At 49.3% G+C, this 17,934-nt stretch overlaps 1 protein-coding gene across 1 annotated transcript in view; it reads left to right on the top strand.

The window, feature by feature from the left end:
* Positions 1 to 17,934, top strand: part of NDRG1 (N-myc downstream regulated 1) — a 60,239-nt gene that overhangs the window by 6,244 nt on the left and 36,061 nt on the right. The window contains exons 2-3 of the mRNA XM_024250766.3: positions 6,815 to 6,895; positions 10,891 to 10,926. Of these exons, the coding sequence (XP_024106534.1) occupies positions 6,833 to 6,895; positions 10,891 to 10,926 (99 nt within the window). The 5' untranslated portion in view covers positions 6,815 to 6,832. The remainder of the gene's footprint in view (positions 1 to 6,814; positions 6,896 to 10,890; positions 10,927 to 17,934) is intronic.

Genomic DNA, 17,934 nt, shown 5'->3' with positions numbered 1-17,934 from the left:
CCCTTGTCAACAATTTCTGCCTGCTCTCCCTTTATCTGCTTCACTGAAGGCCTCCAGGGGACTGTTGTCCGCTCTCCCCCGAGGGAGTGAGTGCCACACCTGCACCCACAACAAACCAGTGAGTTTTTCACCTTTTCCTCAGCAGGGAGGAATCTAGACACGTGGCCTTTGGAAATCAAATGGGTCTTTGTGTTTGCTTTTGAGCCTCAGGTTACCCATCTGTGAACTGGGTATAATACCCAACCTCTCCCGGGGGAACCTCCTTGAGGAGCAAGTGAAACAGTGTGCTGAGTGAACGCTTTTCCGAAGCATTGAGTTGGCCATCTTAGGAAGGTACTATGGGGGAGCTGAAAACAGAGAACCTTCTGGGTGTTGTGAAGGGAGAAAAGTTCAAGACGCCGGTTTTGCCAAAAGCTCAAGCCTACTCATGATGGTTCAGTGGTGACTGCAGGGTGGAGGAGAGGCATGTGACTGTCCCAGCTGACCTCCACGCACTGAAAGCCTCACGGTCACATGCAGCCCACCTTACAACGTTGCATCTGGGCCACGGGTGGTGGTGAGGACTGTGGATATATTTAGGGCGATGTGAGATCATTGTCAACATTCCCTTTAAGGTTTCTTTAACCTGTGCCGGCTTGATGCTTGCTGACTTGTGGCACACATCTTAACCTCTTGGTGCCTCAGTTTCCCTATCTGTTAAACGGTGACATGCTGGCACCTTCCTCCTAGGGTTTCTGTGAGGCTTAAAGGAAGTACCGGGTTTAGAGCCCAGTTAGAAGTACCGGGTTTAGAGCCACAGATACTGTTCCTGGTGCTGTTTTTGTGGTGTGTCTGTGTAGGGTTACATCGTTGCCTTCCTGTGGCTGCTGGCTGCTCTTCCTGGTGGGTGGAACCTGGAACTTCTAGAACAGATCATGGATGTTTCTTTGCTGGATACCCCTTCAGCCCCACCCTGTGGGAGTTCTGGGTTATCCAGGAGAGTTTGCTCAAGAGGGTGTACAGATGGGTGGCAGAGCTGGAGCAAGGCTCTAGTCTTAACAGACAGGAGTCTGAGGCTGGCAGAAGTGGGGGCCTTGGTCCAAGGTGCGGGGCTAATCTGGCCAGAGCTGAGCCCGGCAGGGCCTTGGTAAGACCCTGTGGCCCTTTTGTCTTTGTGAAGCACCTTCCTGCCGGGGTTTCCATTTGCCTATAAGTTTGTTGTGGACAGTGTGATCTCCATAGACGTACACTGTGCTTACTTTACAGATAGAGAAACCAAGGCCTAGAGAGGAAGTGACTTGCTCAGAGTCACGGAATAGGAAGGTGGCAGGGTCCCTATGCCCCGATTCCTAGGCCAATGTTCTGCTGCCCCACTGAGGTTTTTGGGAATCACAGGCTCTGTGTGTCCCTCTCAGTCCCCCACGGGCTGTTGAACAGTTCTCAAGTGGCCTCGGATTACTCAAGACGCCTCTGCCCACTTCCCTCCCAGGCCCCAGGGTCACGGGTCATGTTCTTTTCTTCCTCGGGCAGATCCTGGCCTTGGCTTTGCCTGTAACCTGTGATCCAGCTCTCCACTGACTCTCCTGGGTCTGCTGGACCGGAAGGGTATTTGTATAGCCCCTCTTGGACCCTCGTTACTCATTGACAGACAGTGCTGGTGGAGAGAAGGGCCCCAGTGGTGATGCATTGGGCCTGATAATCAGAAACTTTGGTGGCATTTGCTGAGCATTTTCCATGTATCCCTCTCCTCGCTGGGGCTCTAGGACTGAAACCCAGGCCACGTCCTCACAGATGTCCTGGCATCTCCCAGGCAACCCTGAAAGGAAAGTATGCTGATGAATTAAGCAGCTGTTTGCCAGGTTCTCCATGCCATTCTTGAATTTAAGTCCCACTGCTGATCACTGGGCGCAGGAGTTAGCATGCCCATTGACAGACAAGCAAACTGAGGCAAAGAGGTTAGATAGCCAGGCATGGTGGCATATGCCTGTAATCTCAGCTACTCAGGAGGCCGGAGTAGGAGGATCACTTGAACCCGGGAGTTCGAGACCAGTCTGGGCAACATAGCAAGACCCTGTCTCTCTAAAAAACAAGATGAAGAATACATTTTTAAAAAGAGATTCGATAAATTATGCAGGATCACAGAGCTAATAAATGGTGACACCAGCATCTGACCTGCAAGGCTTCCCCCAGCTCCTGGCTACCTTTCACTTCTCTGGCATTGGACTTCTCGGAATTCCTCTCAGGCAGGTGGATGGGAAAGGAAGAAGTGAAGATACAGGCTGGCAGACGGTGCTGTGACCTGGAGCCCTGTTTTTGGTGCTAAGCCGGGTTTTAGCTGAAGGAGACCTGCTGGAGGGGTTTCTTCTGTGCTTCTTAGGGAGCAAAGATGGCCTTGGAGATGGAGACACGGTTTGTCAGTCCCAAGCCACTCCAAAGGTGGGGCAGGTGGGCTAGGAGTCAGCCCTGGTTCCCCCGCCATGCTGCGTGTGGCCCTGCCCTGCCACCCCACCTGCAAGAGGACCACTTTGATGCTTTCTGGTGGGTCCCAACGTTCTGTGATTAGGACTTTGCACGAGGCAGAGGGAGGGCAGGGACTGGAGTCCAGCAAGGACCTCAAGCCCAGGGACAGGCTCCACCTGCCACACCTGCTAAACCATGAGGGCCTCAGGTGCCCGGGAGGAGGGAGCAGGAGTGGAAGCACCAGCCCGAGCCCCCAAACCAGGTCACATATCACCTGCCATTTCCTGCTGGCAGAAGGAGATCACAGACACCAGAAGACAGCGGCTTCTGCCAGAACTGGGTCCTTCCATGATTCTCGGGTGGTGACTTTGAATCCCAGAAAAAGTGTTTTGGGGAGAGTGGAGTGAAGGAAGAGTGTGAACATCAGATCTGGCTCCGCTCCAGCCCCTGTGCCGCAGCCAGCGGGGTGAGCTCAGGACAGCTGGCAGCCGCTTGGGCCCAGCCCCCTCCTCCGTGAATGAAGGTGGGTGGGGTGTGTGCGTGTGTGTGAGTGCATGTGAGTATAAATGACTGTGAATGTGAGAGTCCATGAAAGTGAGTGTGTCAGTGTGTGAGAATGTGTGAGTGTGTGAGAATGAGTGTGAGAAAGTATGTATGTGTGAGTATAAGTGTGAATGTGAGAATGAGTGTGAGAATGAAAGTTTGCAAGTGTGTCAGTGTGAGAATGTGTGAGTGCATTTGAGAGAGAGAGTGTGTGTGTGTGTGTGTGTGTGTGTGTGTGCATGCACTAGATTAAATAAGAATGCATCCAACTGACATTTTCTGGATACTGTTACCTACTAGGAATTACTGAAATCAGCTGTTCCAAAGGAGGGTGGATGTCGCACCAGGGGACATTTGGCAACGTTTGCAGATTCTTTTGCTGGTCACAGCTTGGGGTGTGTGCTGTGGGCATGTGGTGGGCAGAGGCCAGGGATGCTGCTGAGCCTCCTCCCATGCTCAGGGCAGCCCCTAAGGCAGAGGCTGCTTGCGGGGCCCAAATGTCAGCAGTGCTGAGCTGAGGATCTCTGTCCAGGAGGCACAGATGCTGTCCTGGATGCCGTCCAGACAGCATCCGCTCTGCCCTCCAGGGGGACAGACAGGACAGTGGACACAGCCCAGATGCAGCCTGATGAGTAAGCCCGAGGGAGCGCCTGTCCCCTCGGGACTGTGAGCTCCGTGGGGGCAGGAACTGGGTCTGTTTGCTCATGATCCCCAGATGAGTCCCATAGCCAGTCTCATCACCATAGCTGGTGTTATTTTTGTTCTGAGCTCTGTGTTGGGCACATAGAACCTAGTGTGGGAAGAAACCTCTGAATAAATCCTGAGTTTTCCATCCTGCTTCTGAGAACTCAGATGTTCTTTGAGGGCCAGCCTGGTGGCGTGGGGGCTGGGAGTGGGCAGATTGTAGGGAGCCAAGTCCCGGGGTGGAGTGGGGTTCAGGCTCCTTTCCCTGGCTTCAGCCGAAGCACCTTGACTTTTTAAATTTTAAAATTTTTATTTTTTAGCATTTTTATATGTTGAAGTTCCTTACATGATTTCCTTTGGATAAAAGCTCCTGCAAAAAAAGTTTGAAAAGTTTTTTGGTTGAGGCTTCAGGGACAAGGTAAGGGCTGCTTGATGGGCCCAACTTGGGAGAACTGAGGTGAGGGAGCCGCTCTCCTCCTGCCCTGCAGGCTGGCCAGATGGTGGACCGCCAGCAGCTGGCTAAGTCAACCTGCAGAAAGCACCTTCTGCAGCCCTTGGTTCATGCGGCCTTAGTATTGCAGGACGCGACCAACATGCAGGCTACCCCGAGGCCTGCAGCCCGCACAGTCCCCCCAGACTACTGCAAAGCTTTATCCAGTCTCCCGGCAGACTTCAGAGTCTAGGACACTCCCTAAATGGTTCAAAATCAATGGAATCATCTGGGCGACAATAAATAATGTCACCAGACATTGCCAAATGTCCCCTGGGAGAGAAAATCCCCCCTAGTTTAGATATACCCCGTGATCACCCTCAGCAGTTTTATCTCTAGACTTCCCAAAGGCCTTTAGCAGTGAGGGGGCTGGGTCAGAGAAGGCCCCACCAGCTCCCAAAAGCAGATGCTCAAGAACTTGATATTTCTAGGAGACACAGCGATTTTTTAACCCCTTGCCTCGTGTGGTCTGGGAAGCTAAGCTGTAGGAAGGAAAAAGGTGCCGGGTAGGGTAAAGAGGTTTCACCAGATAGAGGAAACGGGGAAGGTGGACATTTCTGTCTTTTCTCTTCTGGAGAAGGAGAGAGCTGGTGGAGACTGACACCATATCCTAATGTGATCACGGTTTCTGGAAGCCAAAGAGAACTGACCAAACTGGGCTGAACCACAGCATTTCTCGAGTCCTTTTAAATGTAGAATGTGTTTTCCAGACATTGCACTCTTGGGGTTTAGCAACAATTTAAAAGTGAATTTTACTGAAAGCATGCTGTTGCGCTACATTGCTCATTTATTCAGAGAGGGAGTTGCAGCCTGACTGTCTGCCTAGGAGAGTCTCTCGTGCTGGGAGCTAGAGGTAGAGAAAAGAACAAACTACCTGCTTGATGAAGCTCACAGATAGGACTGCTTGAACCCACCTGGTGGGACAGTGAGAGCCCCCTGACTTCACCCTGGCGCGCTTTGCTGAGGAGGGTATGCTAAGAAGCTCCTGTGAAATGAGAAGTCCTTTCACTCTCAGAGTGAGGGTGGCGTTGGCAGGGTCCTGGGTTTCTGGAAGGCTCCCTAGGCCCTGTAGGCGAGGTGTCCCACAGGCCAGGGTCTTGGGACCACGAACCTGCTGAATTAGCAAGGCTAACAGACCCGGGCCTTTCATGCCTCCTGCCTCCAAGCTGGCAGCTGCCCAGGAATGCTCACAAATATAAAACCGACTTTGTTTTCAGAATGTTCTGGAGCATAGACTCCAAAGTCTGTATAAAGCCATTCTTGTGGGGCTGGTTATCTACTGGGGAAAATCATGCTGGGGCCCCAGACCAGAGCACCCTAGTGGAGAGCGGGATCTGCCCACGGAATGCCATGTGTTGGCACAAGGGATGGATCCGGGGTGGATTCGGGGTGGCCCGCACTTGCCGGGTAACCTCTAAGAGGTGTTTCACCAGGTTCTTGGGAGTTCCTGGGTCTTCAGAGGAGCCCTAGGCAGGAATTTCAGAGGCTTGCATTCTCTCTACCATTGCATCCAAGGGGCCTTGGGCAGTGCGGGGCCCAGGTTCCCACTCTGAAGCTGGCCGTGTGAGGGCTTTGGTCAGGCGTTTTCCATTCAGAAAGTCTGGATCTGTGAACAGGGTGGGTGGCCTGGGCTCTTCGCTCTTGTCACTTACTCCTTCTCCCCCGGTCCTCTGCTGCTGTCTGTAATACTTGACCTTATTCTGCATTTTTTATGCTTCACCCCAGGGATTGGTGGGCATTTGGTTTTTCTAACTTGACTACTGATCTAGAAGAATACATGCTTACACTTCTGGTTTCTAGATTCAGCTCTTGGAAGCATGCTTAATAGATATCACCACCTGCCCAAGCCTTGCACCCCAGGGAGTCAGTGGCAGCATTCCAAGTCTTCCTGGGCTGTGCTTCAGTCTGGTTTTGCAGCCAACACTTCTGCACCTGCCCTGTGTTAGAGCACAGGTAACCCCTCTGGCCCATCCCCTGCTTTGATCCAGGAAGCGCTTTCTGCCTTGGAGGTCCTTTTTCTTACAAAATTGTACTTTGCGTTCAAATGCCTGCCAAACTCCTTGGCTTAAGTTTTCCTCTGCCCCCTTCCCTTTTAGCAGGCAGCTGAGAGTCCTGCGCCGTGGGGTGTGTATGTGTGTGCGCGCGCACACGTGTGCCTGTGTGTCTGTGCATCTGCATCACCAACCTTCTGTTAGGGCTAACTGAGAGGCTGAAGCTTGTACTGTGCCTATACATGGTAAGCATCGTGTGAGCTTGTGTTCCCGTTTCATTGTCACGCTGGGGCTGCCTGACTTTGGGATCAGCAATGCAGGTCCCCTTCTAGAATGCAGTGAGCTGCGTCTCAGGTGTGGTGGGTGGGCCTGAACTTGGTATGGGGACCTGTTTGTGAGCCTGATCCATCCATTTCACTGGGAGGGTAGTGTCTGTGAGCCTCAGTATCCTCTCCCAGGAAATCCACTGCGCTAGCCCCAATGGGGAGACTGGGTTTGGTCCATGGACTGTGTGTACAAGGGGCCTCCTCATACCCTGCAGTGCATCACGAGGGAAGCTGCTGGGCAGAGCGCAGGCCTGGCCTTCTTGCCATTGGTCTTGGATTTGCTTCCTTTAGGAAACCTCTCAGCAGGAAGTATTGACCTTTTGGCCTTTGTCTCCTTGCAGGCAGGTGACACCAGGGACATGTCTCGGGAGATGCAGGACGTAGACCTCGCTGAGGTGAAGCCTTTGGTGGAGAAAGGGGAGGTGAGTGGAGATCTTCCTGGCTGCCCCATCACAGGCACATGTGCACATAGACACACACAGGCACACCGGAGCTCACACTTGTACTTATGGGCATGCAAACACTGCACAAATACACATGTACACAGCATACACACGGCATACAAACATGCTGCACACACATGTACACGGCATACAAACATGCTGCACACACATGTACACAGCATACAGACACACATGCATACACACATAACACATGTGTCCACTGCTTCCTTGAAATGCAAAGTTGTGAGAGGCTCTGGTTCAAGTCCCATAGGATTGGGGGCTGGGCCCCTTGCCCACTTCTCTGGGCCTTTCTGCTCTCATTTGTAAAGTGAAGACATCAAACCAGAGGTTCTCTCAGCTTTCCCATCTCTAACATTCTGTGGTTATAGAACATGCAACATGGGGCCCAGTTGCCCATAGGCACTGCCTGCCTCAGCTCTCATTAAAGCTACATACTCTGGGGCCGCACTGTCTGGACTTATATCCCAGCTGTGACACTTTGCAGCTTGGTATCCACTTGCTAACCTCTCAGTATCTTCATATTCTAGTTCTTCATCTGTAAAATGGTGACATTAGGACTTACCTCATGGGGCCAAGTGAGGATGGAGTGACCTAATTCGTAGGGAGCAGTTAGAACTTTGCCATAGAGGAGATGGGCAATGCATAGTCACTTTTTCACTTGCTATTATTATCTTTTTGGGCAAACCTCTTCTGTCAACAGAGCCCTTCCTGTTGGAAACAGAAGCCCCTGTCCTATAGGCTGGGCTGGCAGGCCCCATCCTCGGCTGATTGTTCTGAAGATGAATGAACCTTTACATTTGCACAGTTGACATTGTAGCTTCAAAACATGTTTACATCCCAATTCTCACTTAGCCTCATAACTGCCTCTGATATGTCTTTTTAAAAATGTGGAAGCTTTGGCCCAAAAGTGAAGTTAGTCTAAAGCCAACTAAATGCTTTTAAAAATGATAATTACCATGCACTAACCACATCCTGCATGCCTGCTTCTCCGCCAACCGTATTTCAACTTTGGTTCATGCAGGTCCCAGGTTCTGTGATTGTACTCATTTTGTAGAGGAGGAAGTTGGGTCTTACGGAGGTTAATTTGTCTTCTTTGCATAGTTACAAAGTGTGGGACATGCAATCAAACCCAGGCCAGCTGACAATGGTGAATAGACCGTTCATTTAATTTCCTTATGACTTTACATGTGGCTGCTCTGTTTTAGGCTCATAATTTCGTAGACTTTTCTTTACAAATGTATGAGGCAACGATCTCTTTTCCCCTTTTGCAGACTTAAAAATAAAAACAAACTGGTCCTAGACAGGAAGGGGATTGGTCAAGTTATTTCAGATAGCTGGTACAACTAGAGTTAGAAACCAAGCCTGGGGAGGCTACAGAATGCTTGCTTATCATTCCACACTAGGGTCTGCAAACCTTTTTTGCAAAGGGTCAAATAGTAAATATCTTAGGCACTGAAGGCCACATGATCTCTGTTGCAACTGCTCAACTTTGCCATTATACCAAGAAAGCAGCCATAGACAGTATGTAAGTGAATGTACTTGCTGTGTTCCAATAAAAATTTAAAATGTGGTTAGGCGGATTACAGTGTGCCAACCCCTGCTGTATACTATGCAATTTCTAAATCCATGTCCTCTTAACTGTGGGTCTGTGACATAGTCTTCTGAAACAGTCAAACAAAAACTTCTAGATAGAACAAATACATATCACCATACTCTTATTTCTCCCTTTTTAAAAACCCTGTGAAAATAGTATCCCACAGTTTGCTTTATTCACTTGACATTTCTGGGAGATCTTTTCAACATCAGTCCATAATCCACTTGCTTTTCTCTTTTTAGGTACATAGTATTCCACCACATGTATTTGCCCAGTGCCCAGTATATGAACACATGTGTCTTTCCAGCCTTTTGCTATTACAGACAGCGCTGCAAGAAATTTGCACCCTTGTATCTTTCACGTGTGTCATTACATACATGTGCAGGTACAGCCCTAGAAAAAAGTTCTCAGAAGTGGCACCGCTGGGTCCAAGGGTAAATGCATTTAAAACAACATTTTTTATTTATTTCAGGCAGCCTACTGGAATCCTTAGAACATTTTATACATGAAACACATCTCTTAAGAGCTTGTCCATTCAGGGTTACATGCCAGTGCATCTCTCAGTGAATATTTACCCTTTCTTTCAAGGTTTAGATGGAAATAAATTTCTTTCAGTTCCTTAGATTGACTCAGCAAAGTGTTTAGAGTTAGGCTTAACTATTGGGAAGTTCTTCCTTGTGTCTGTCCTCAATTTAGATTGCCACTGTACTCTGCTGACGTTTTGAAGGTTGGTGTTTGTTGTACAGAATGGCTTTCCCCATTTTTCCCCACCAGTACACACTCACGTGCACATATACACACACAGGGCAATGGTATAGGTGCCAGCCACGTTTGCTTCCACTTGAATTTACCCAAAGTCCCTGATGTTCTTGCCCACAGCCCAGGAGATGTGGAGCTATTTGAATCCCCAGCACAAGAGCCTGTGTTGTCATCTAGTCTTCCAATCCCTGCCATCTAACGGGAGCTCCATTCCATCATCCTGTTCCCCTCATCGCTTTTGCATTTTGCTCTGCTGAGCCGTCTTCTTTTCTAGGGGTTTGTGGTGGGTGAGGCTGGGGCTCAGTTTTCACGGAGTGTTGGGACTCCGTCTCTGGGTCGGGAGAAAAACATGCCAGCAACATCTCTTAGAAATGTTGGCCAGCCAAGACTCCAGTTGGTCCTCTGAGTCACACTTTCACCAGGCCAGAGGGGACACGGGACTTTTCTCTGTCTTCCTGGGCCTGTCCTGCCATGGACAGCTCTGGTAAAAGATAGAATTTGGGCTGAAACTCAGATGTTTTTATTTTTTTCGAGACGGAGTTTCACTCTTGTTGCCCAGGCTGGAGTGGCTGGAGTGCAATGGTGTGATCTCGGCTCACTGCAACCTCTGCCTCTCAGGTTCAAGGAATTCTCCTGCCTTAGCCTCCCGAGTAGCTGGGATTACAGGCATGCGCCACCATGCCTGGCTAATTTTGTATTTTCAGTAGAGACGGGGTTTGTCCATGTTGGTCAAGCTGGTCTTGAACTCCCGACCTCAGGTGATCTGCCTGCCTCAGCCTCCCAAAGTGCTGAGATGACAGGCGTGAGCCACAGCACCCAGCCTGAAACTCAGAATTTTTAGATTGAGGGAAATGCTTAGAGGTCTCCACTGCCTCTTCTACTCACAAGAGATTGAAATTTAATCCAGGTCCAGATGACAGCAGCCATGGAAAAAATGTAAGGAGGACCATGATGTGGTCAGGTTTGAGTTTTAAAAGTATAGCACATGGGTGGAGCCAGGGAGACCCGTTAATAGTCAGATATCAAATTTCTGTATCTCTCAAGCCTGTGGTCAGCTTAGACCTTCAGATTTTTATCTATCAAGGCTATTGTCAGAAAGGAGTCCAGTTAATGTGTCTGCCTTTCTGCTGGACTTCTATTTTGAGATGAAAAGGAAAGTCTGGGCTGGGTGTGGTGGCTCACACCTGTAATCCCAGCACTTTAGGAGGCCGAGGTGGGTGGATCATGAGGTCAGGAAATCGAGACCATCCTGGCTAACATGGTGAAACCCCGTCTCTACTAAAAAATACAAAAAAAAAAAAAAAAAAAATTAACTGGGTGTGGTGGCGGGCGCCTGTAGTCCCAGCTACTCAGGAGGCTGAGGCAGGAGAATGGCGTGAACCCGGGAGGTAGAGCTTGCAGTACTCCAACCTGGGTGACAGAGCAAGACTCCGTCTCAAAAAATAAAAGGAAAGCCTGCCTTTGTGAGGAATTAGGGAGACCCCACAAAGGAGGGAGCGTAGGTACAGATTCAGGTCATAGAAAGGCCCATATGTCCTAACATTATTTCTCTTACAGAGAAAAACAGATGAAATTGACAATCTTTTTTGTCTTTCCACAGACCATCACCGGCCTCCTGCAAGAGTTTGATGTCCAGGCAAGTAGAGGATGTGGCTTTCCTTCCCCTTCCTCATTCCATCTTCTCTTTTTCCTTTTTCTTTCCATTGGTTTAAGTAGATCATTGGGCAAACATTGCGGGCAGGGGGAGAGAAGGCAGTGGTCTCAGCTAGGTCCTCACCCTCAGCTGCTGCTCCCAGACAGAAGCTGACTTGAGTGCTGGCCAGAGAATCAGGAACCAGTCACTTCCCACGAAAGCAGGACAGAGACACTGCCTGTTTCAGCCCCAAAGAGCTGGCCAGAACGGTGGGGCGTGTGTGGGGAAAATGGTGTGATGCTGGGCTGGCTTGGGACCCTGTGAGGGGAGGGAACGGAAGCAAAAGCTTGATGTCCTTGGCTCCACTTGGGAAACTGAAACCAGCCTTCTCTGTGGTTTTCTGGCCCAGAACTGAAGTATCTCCATCCCCAGTCAGGATTGCAGGGTGGGCCAGGGGGTGCAGCTCAGCCATGTCCAAGAACAGGCTCTCAGGAGAACAGGCTGGGCTCTCTCAGCCGAGGGCGGGGTCAGAACTTCAGGAAATCTAAGTCCTGGACTCGTTAGCCCCAAGCTCGGGTGGGTCCCATGCTGTGCTGGGCTCTGGAGGGTGGGGCAGAAAGCCTGAGCATATGGTGAGCTTATGGTCTCCCTGAAGGAGGAGAGGCGCACTCCTGGACCAGCCAAAGGTGGCTGAGGTGTTCTCATCTGAACCGCTACCCATGTGTTGCACAGGTGTCCCCAGTTTGGGACCCGTTCTGTACTCTGCATCTCACTCCTCTATTCTACCTCCTTACCTCAAAACAACTCCGCTTTTCCTCTTGAATCCCTGATTTCATGAATACTCCCCCATCCATCCCAAGGCGAGGAATCTTGCACTGTCTTTGGAAGGAAGGGAAAGGATGGGAGAGGGGCTGGAAGCATTGGCTAGTAGATGATCGAGGCTTTCTATACCACCACCAAGGTGTGTATTTTCTCATCATGCTGGTTGTGTCAGGCTGTCCCTAGAGATCACCCTGACCTCAGTGTTTAAGAAGAAGAAAGGGCCGGGTGCAGTGGCTCATGCCTGTAATCCTAACACTTTGGGAGGCCGAGGCAGGCAGATCACCTGAGGTCAGGAGCTCGAGGCCAGCCTGGCCAACATGGAGAAACCCTGTCTCTACTAAAAATACAAAAATTAGCTAGGCTTGGTGGTAAGCGCCTATAATCCCAGCTACTTGGGGGCTGAGGCAGGAGAATTGCTTGAACCTGGGAGGCAGAGGTTGCAGTGAGCCGAGACCACGTCATTGCACTCCAGCCTGGGCAACAAGAGTGAAACTCTGTCTCAAAAAAAAAAAAAAAAAAGAAGAGAGACAACACTGGGAAGTGACTTGCCTGAGGTCACTCAGCAGTGATTGGGGAAGTGGTGCCAGACTCTGGGCCTCGCCTCTTCCAGCCCTGAGAGCTCCCCATGCTGCTTGTGTAGGTTTTAATGATGTTGGTGAGGGCTTCCTACCTGCCAGGTGCTGTGCTGAGAGCTTCCCAGCCAATATCTCATGTAATGCCTCAATATCTCATGATAACATGAGAGGCACCATTAGCCTTATTTTTCAGATGGGTATGCTGAGGCCAGAGTGGAAGGACTGGAAGCCACACCTAGCTCTGCCTGACCAGGAAGGAAGCCCATGTTCTTCCTGCACCACTCGTGTGCTGAGGTCCAGGCTTCTCCCATGCCCTGGCTAGAGCTCCATCCCATTCGTCTCTGTGTTGCAGGACGCTGGGCATGCGAAGGTGCTCCAGGAGGGTGGGAGGTGAATGTACTATCTTGAGGTTTATCAAGTCCAAGCCTTCATTTTACAGCTGGGGAACCTGAGGAACAGAGAAAAGGGGAAGTCACTCATTCAGGGTGGCATGGTGGGGCAGCTAAGAGTTATGGTAGCGGATCCTCTTTTTCACCCTCTTGAGAATGGGAAAAAATGCACCCAGGGCAGTCAGAGCTGCAACAGATGCAGTGGCTCTCGCACCAGCACCATGGCCTTGGTTATTTGACTGGTTCTCTGAGCTGAGAACAGCTGGAAGTTAGCCCCAGGAGTCATCTGCTCATTCAGGGATGGGCCGGGCTACACCAGCCTCCCTCAGCCTGATCGAAGCTGCCCTTGCCAACCTTCCCTGTGGCTGAAATGTCAGCTCCTTGTGTTCCCCAGGGGAGTGGCTTGCTGGCACTGAGGTTGTATCTTCCTGCAGTGGGGATGTGATCATCCATCCTCCTCAGGTGAAGGCCCCATTCCAGAGCCAGGAAGAGTGAACCACAAGCCCCATGGGTGCCCTTTCCTGGTGATTGACCCTTAGCACAAGATGCTTCACTTCCATTTCCCCATCTGTGAAATGGAGACAGTGCTCCAGCCTTGTTAAGTGGTAGTGGAGAGAGGACACTGACAAGGGCCAGTGATGTGGTGCTTCCCGCATCAGTGCCGGGCCAAACATAAACCCTATCCACTAACTATCATGGAGTGTTTTCCCTAATTATTTTTGTTGTTGTGGAAACATGCACATAATATCCAATTTACCATCTTAACTACTTTTAAATGTACAGTTCAGTAATATTAAGTACATTCATATTGCTGTGCAACCATCACTATCATCCATCTTCAGAAATGTATTTATTTATTTATTTTTATTTGTGTTTAGACAGAGTCTTGCTCTGTCATCCAGGCTAGAGTGTAGTGGTGCGATCTTGGCTCACTGCAACCTTTGCCTCTTGGGTTCGAGCAATTCTCATGCCCCAGCCTCCTGAGTGGCTGAGATTACAGGTGCCTGCCACCACACCAGGCTAATTTTTGTATTTTTAGTAGAGATGGGTTTTTCCATGTTGGCCAGTCTGGTCTCGAACTCCTGACTTCAAGTGATCTGCCTGCCTCAGCCTCCCAAAGTGCTGGAATTACAGGCTTGAGCCACTGTACCCCTAGAACTTTAAAACTTGCAGAACTGAAACTCTGTCCCATTAAACAACTCCTCATTCTAGCTTCAGGCAGTCATCCTTCTATTTTCTGTCTCTGTGATTTTGATTACTCTAAGTACCTCATACAAGTGCAATCATACACTATATTATTATTATAAAACTGTATTAATTTGCATTGATTTGTTCTTTGCCAATGTCTGGCTGGTGTAAGTTAGCTTCATGTCCTCAGGGTTCTTCCCTGTTGTAGCAGGTGTCAGCATTTCCTTCCTTTTTAAGGCTGAATCATATTCTGTTGTATGTATGCCCCACATTTTGCTTATCCATTTGTCTGTTGTTGGACACTTTGGGCACTTTGGGCTATTGTGAATAATGCTGCTGTGGACATGTGTGTACAGATATCTCTTTGAGATCCTGCTTTCAGTTTTGGGGGACATATACCCAGAAGTGGAATTGCTGGAGGTATTAGTCCATTCTCAAGCTGCTATAAGGACATATCAGAAACTGGGTAATTTATAAAGAAAAAGAGGTTTAATGGACTCAACAGTTTCACACGACTGGGGAGGCCTCACATTCATGGCAGAAGGTGAAGGAGGAACAAAGGCACGCCTTAAATGGCAGCAGGCAAGAGTGTGTGTGTGCAGGGGAACTGCCGTTTATAAAACCGTGAGATCTCTTACTCTTTATAAAACCATGAGATCTCTTGAGACTCATTCACTATCACGAGAACAGCACGGGCAAAACCTGACCCCATGATTCAATTACCTCCCACTGGTTCCCTCCCATGACACGTGGGGATTATGGGAGCTACAATTCAAGATGAGATTTGGGTGGGGACACAGCCAAACCCTATCACTGGATCATATGGTTATTTTGGATTTTAAAATCTTGGTTACCAATTCTGAGAAACCTAGAAAGCATAGTTTATCTGCTCCCTGCGAAGATAATTCCTCACATTTGTGTTTCTCTGGAAAGTCTGCAAAACACTTTTACATTCTCCCGTCTCAGGACAAAGGCAACTGATAGAACAGAGAATAGGAGCTCCCGCCCCTACTCCCAGGGAAGGTCAACCTATGTGGCTCAGGCCGGGGTCGGCTAAGGAGCTGCCCCTTAGGACATCATTAAAGTGGGGACCACACAGAGAAGCCTTTGGAAGGACAGCAGAGGTCAGGATAAGGTCTCCCAGCATCGTGCACCAGCCTGGGCTGAGCCCTCTGAGTTAATTCCCCGAGCTGTCCTATGAGGTAGGAGCATTTTTCCCTGTTGTGCCTTCCTTTGTTTCTTTAACAAATGCCCACTTTGTGCCTGGCATTAGTTTAGGTGCTGGGGATGCAGTGATGAGCATGACAGGCAGTGACCTGTGTTTTCAGGAAGCTAAATTCTGGAATAATAGCTCAGCACTGCCGAGCACAGAATGTGTGTCTGGCAGCATGCCAAATGTGCCCCATGTGTGCTTACGGTGATCCTGTCCCCATCCTATGGAGAGAGAGGACCTGAAGCACAGAGAGGTTAGGGAACTTGCGTGAGATCGCAGAGCTGGAAAGGGGACCTCAAGCCATGTGCTTCCAGGGCACGTATTTGAAACCAACCCTGATTCCTCAGAAGAAAGAGGCAAACAAACATACAAACAAGCAAATGTGAGCATTCCAGCTTCTGTAGGTGCTTTGAAGATAATAGTGAAGGGTTATATGGAGCCAGGTGATGGGATAGGGCATGGCTGGGGTGCTGTCTTAGGTTGAGGCTTTTTTTTAAGTGGTGACATTGCACTGAAACCTAAAAGATAGATGGAGTCAGTCACGTGACAAAGAGACTGGGGATAGATTGTTCCAGGCAGAGGTAACAGCACAAGCAAAGGCCTTTCTGATCTGAATTCTGAAATTTCCAAGGGCAAAAATGTGTTATTCCTGTAAGCTGTTAACAGGCTCAGTGCTCCCAGTAAGTCACAATATTTGAGCTGAAATTTGAGTGTTGAATGACACTTTTTCAAGGTTGTTACCAAAAGAAAATCTTTGTATAAAACTGTATTCCTTTAGATTTGGCTTCTTAGATTGGAAGGTGTTAGGGACTCAGGAGATTGGTGAAAGCGTCCCCCAGATTTTCAGCAGTCTCTAAAATCTTGGGTGTAGGGTTGCTGTAGAATTTTCATCAGAAGATGTAGTGCAGTGTGACAATGGAAGCTCTCTGGGGCCTGATGGGTTCCAGGGCCAGGAACTGAGAAGGATAGAGCTTTGGTCAAGGGGGTCTACAGGGCGTATCAGCCTGGGGACTGGTCAGTATAATCTGACCTCAGATTCACGCAGGAGTTCCAGCAAAGCGACAGGACAGCACCTGTCTGCCATGCACTTCGGTGTCCTTTAATGAGCCAGGCCAGCACTGAGGGCCTCCTATGCTCTCTTGCTGAATCTTTGGGGACCTGTACCATCATCCTTACTTTACAGATAAGGAAACTGAGGCTTTTCCAGAGGTGGCAGCTGTGAAGTGAGCCACATTGAGCCCAGGGCTGTCTGACGCAGACAGTTCTCTCAACCGTGATGCTTGAGTACAGCCCTGTTCTTGGAAAGGCTGATCGAGCCCTTATGGACTAGATTCTGGTTCACCTTTGTTACATCTACTTGTCAAAAAATCTAGCCAAGCAGATAATCTAAGCAACACTTCATTGGGCTTATGTTTAGCCTACTGACAATGAGTTGTTGTAGGACTCAAGAGTTGATGTGCCTTAATGGCAAATGGATTTTATCTGTTCATTTAGTTGGTTTCTTATCTGCTTGTTAAAATAGGGCTGCCTCCTGGGCAGTTCTTCCCCTGGGGATAGCTTCCCTCCTGGTCCAGTCTAAGGAGTCTGAGTCGCTTTATTTTGTGTATCTGAAAGCAGCTGATGTTATTCCTTGAAAAATAATTACTGCTTCAGCACTTTGACTAACTCAGGCAGATTCCTACTTCCTTTCCCAATGTGGTCAATAATTTAGGCTTTTTTTGTTTTGTTTTTTAAATGAATCAAAACACACACACTTGAGCCCAGAGCTCGGCACTGAGGAGCTGCTGGCGGAGTCTGCATTGAGCTGCTGGGTGGCCTGTCTCTGGAGACAGCTCGCCTGCCAGAGCAGATGGCATCAGGCCTTATCTCTCCGTCACTGGCATCGCCTTTAGGTGGTCTCTTTGTTTTGTCCTGGGTGATGTTCGGGCAAAGTGATTGGTGATTTGCATATGAGGTTCTGCCAGCACTGTCAGGCCCCTGCCTGGGTTCCGTTCCGGGAAAGATTCTGGAACCCTCAGAGCACGGGGTGGGTGGGCTGCTGGCCTAGGTGTTGGGGTTGCAGGAAGGACATGGTCTGATCTGGCTCTGCTGAGAGGCCTCTGGCATCAGGTTTTAGGCAATTGTGTTTGCAAATTTGATGAGTAGGGAGAGTGGGAGTATTTTGGGTTCCAGCTTACTTTCTTTGGCTAGAATTCTAGAGTCCAAGACTTCTGCTCCAGTTGGGGAGTTTGTGGAAGGCCACCTGGGGGAGGGAAGAAGAGGAAGAATGAATATTTGCATACTCATTGTCTCAGGGCTTCACTGCCAGGGTGAGGGGAGTTGGCCTCTTTTGCAGATGAGAGACCCATTTGAAGATGTTAGGGAACTTGCCAAAGGGTACTGTTGAGATAGTCCTAGATTTAGATCCATCTGCTTCCGAAAAATGTTATAGTCATGGAAGCTGTAATGGCTGGCCTCTCTTGAGCTGTGCTGTACATCAGAAACCATGCTGGGCTCTTTTCCTGCATCCGCTCGTGTAATCCTCATGAAACCTTGTTGAGGGAGGTATCCTTGCCATCTATCCTTGCTATCCTTGTTTTATATTGAAGATACGAGGCCCAGAAAATCTGAAGGGATTTGCCCAGTGTCACGCCATGAAGAGATAGTTAGTGAAATCTCATTCAATCCACATGTCTGGAGCCAAAGTTCATGTAACAAGTTTTGGGGAAGGGACAGCAGAGTTGACTTCATTACCGATAAATTGTACCTCGTGGGCCGGGTGACTTTCTGTGGCTTCAAATTGCTTTTTCTGTTGGATTTGCTGCTTCTAATTCCCTCCACCTGG

This window comes from Pongo abelii, chromosome 7 (genome assembly GCF_028885655.2).
Source record: "Pongo abelii isolate AG06213 chromosome 7, NHGRI_mPonAbe1-v2.0_pri, whole genome shotgun sequence".
In the NCBI taxonomy this organism is placed as follows: Eukaryota; Metazoa; Chordata; class Mammalia; order Primates; family Hominidae; genus Pongo; species Pongo abelii.
The sequence above is the reverse complement of the archived record's forward strand: the minus strand, read 5'-3'. Positions and strand labels throughout refer to the sequence as shown.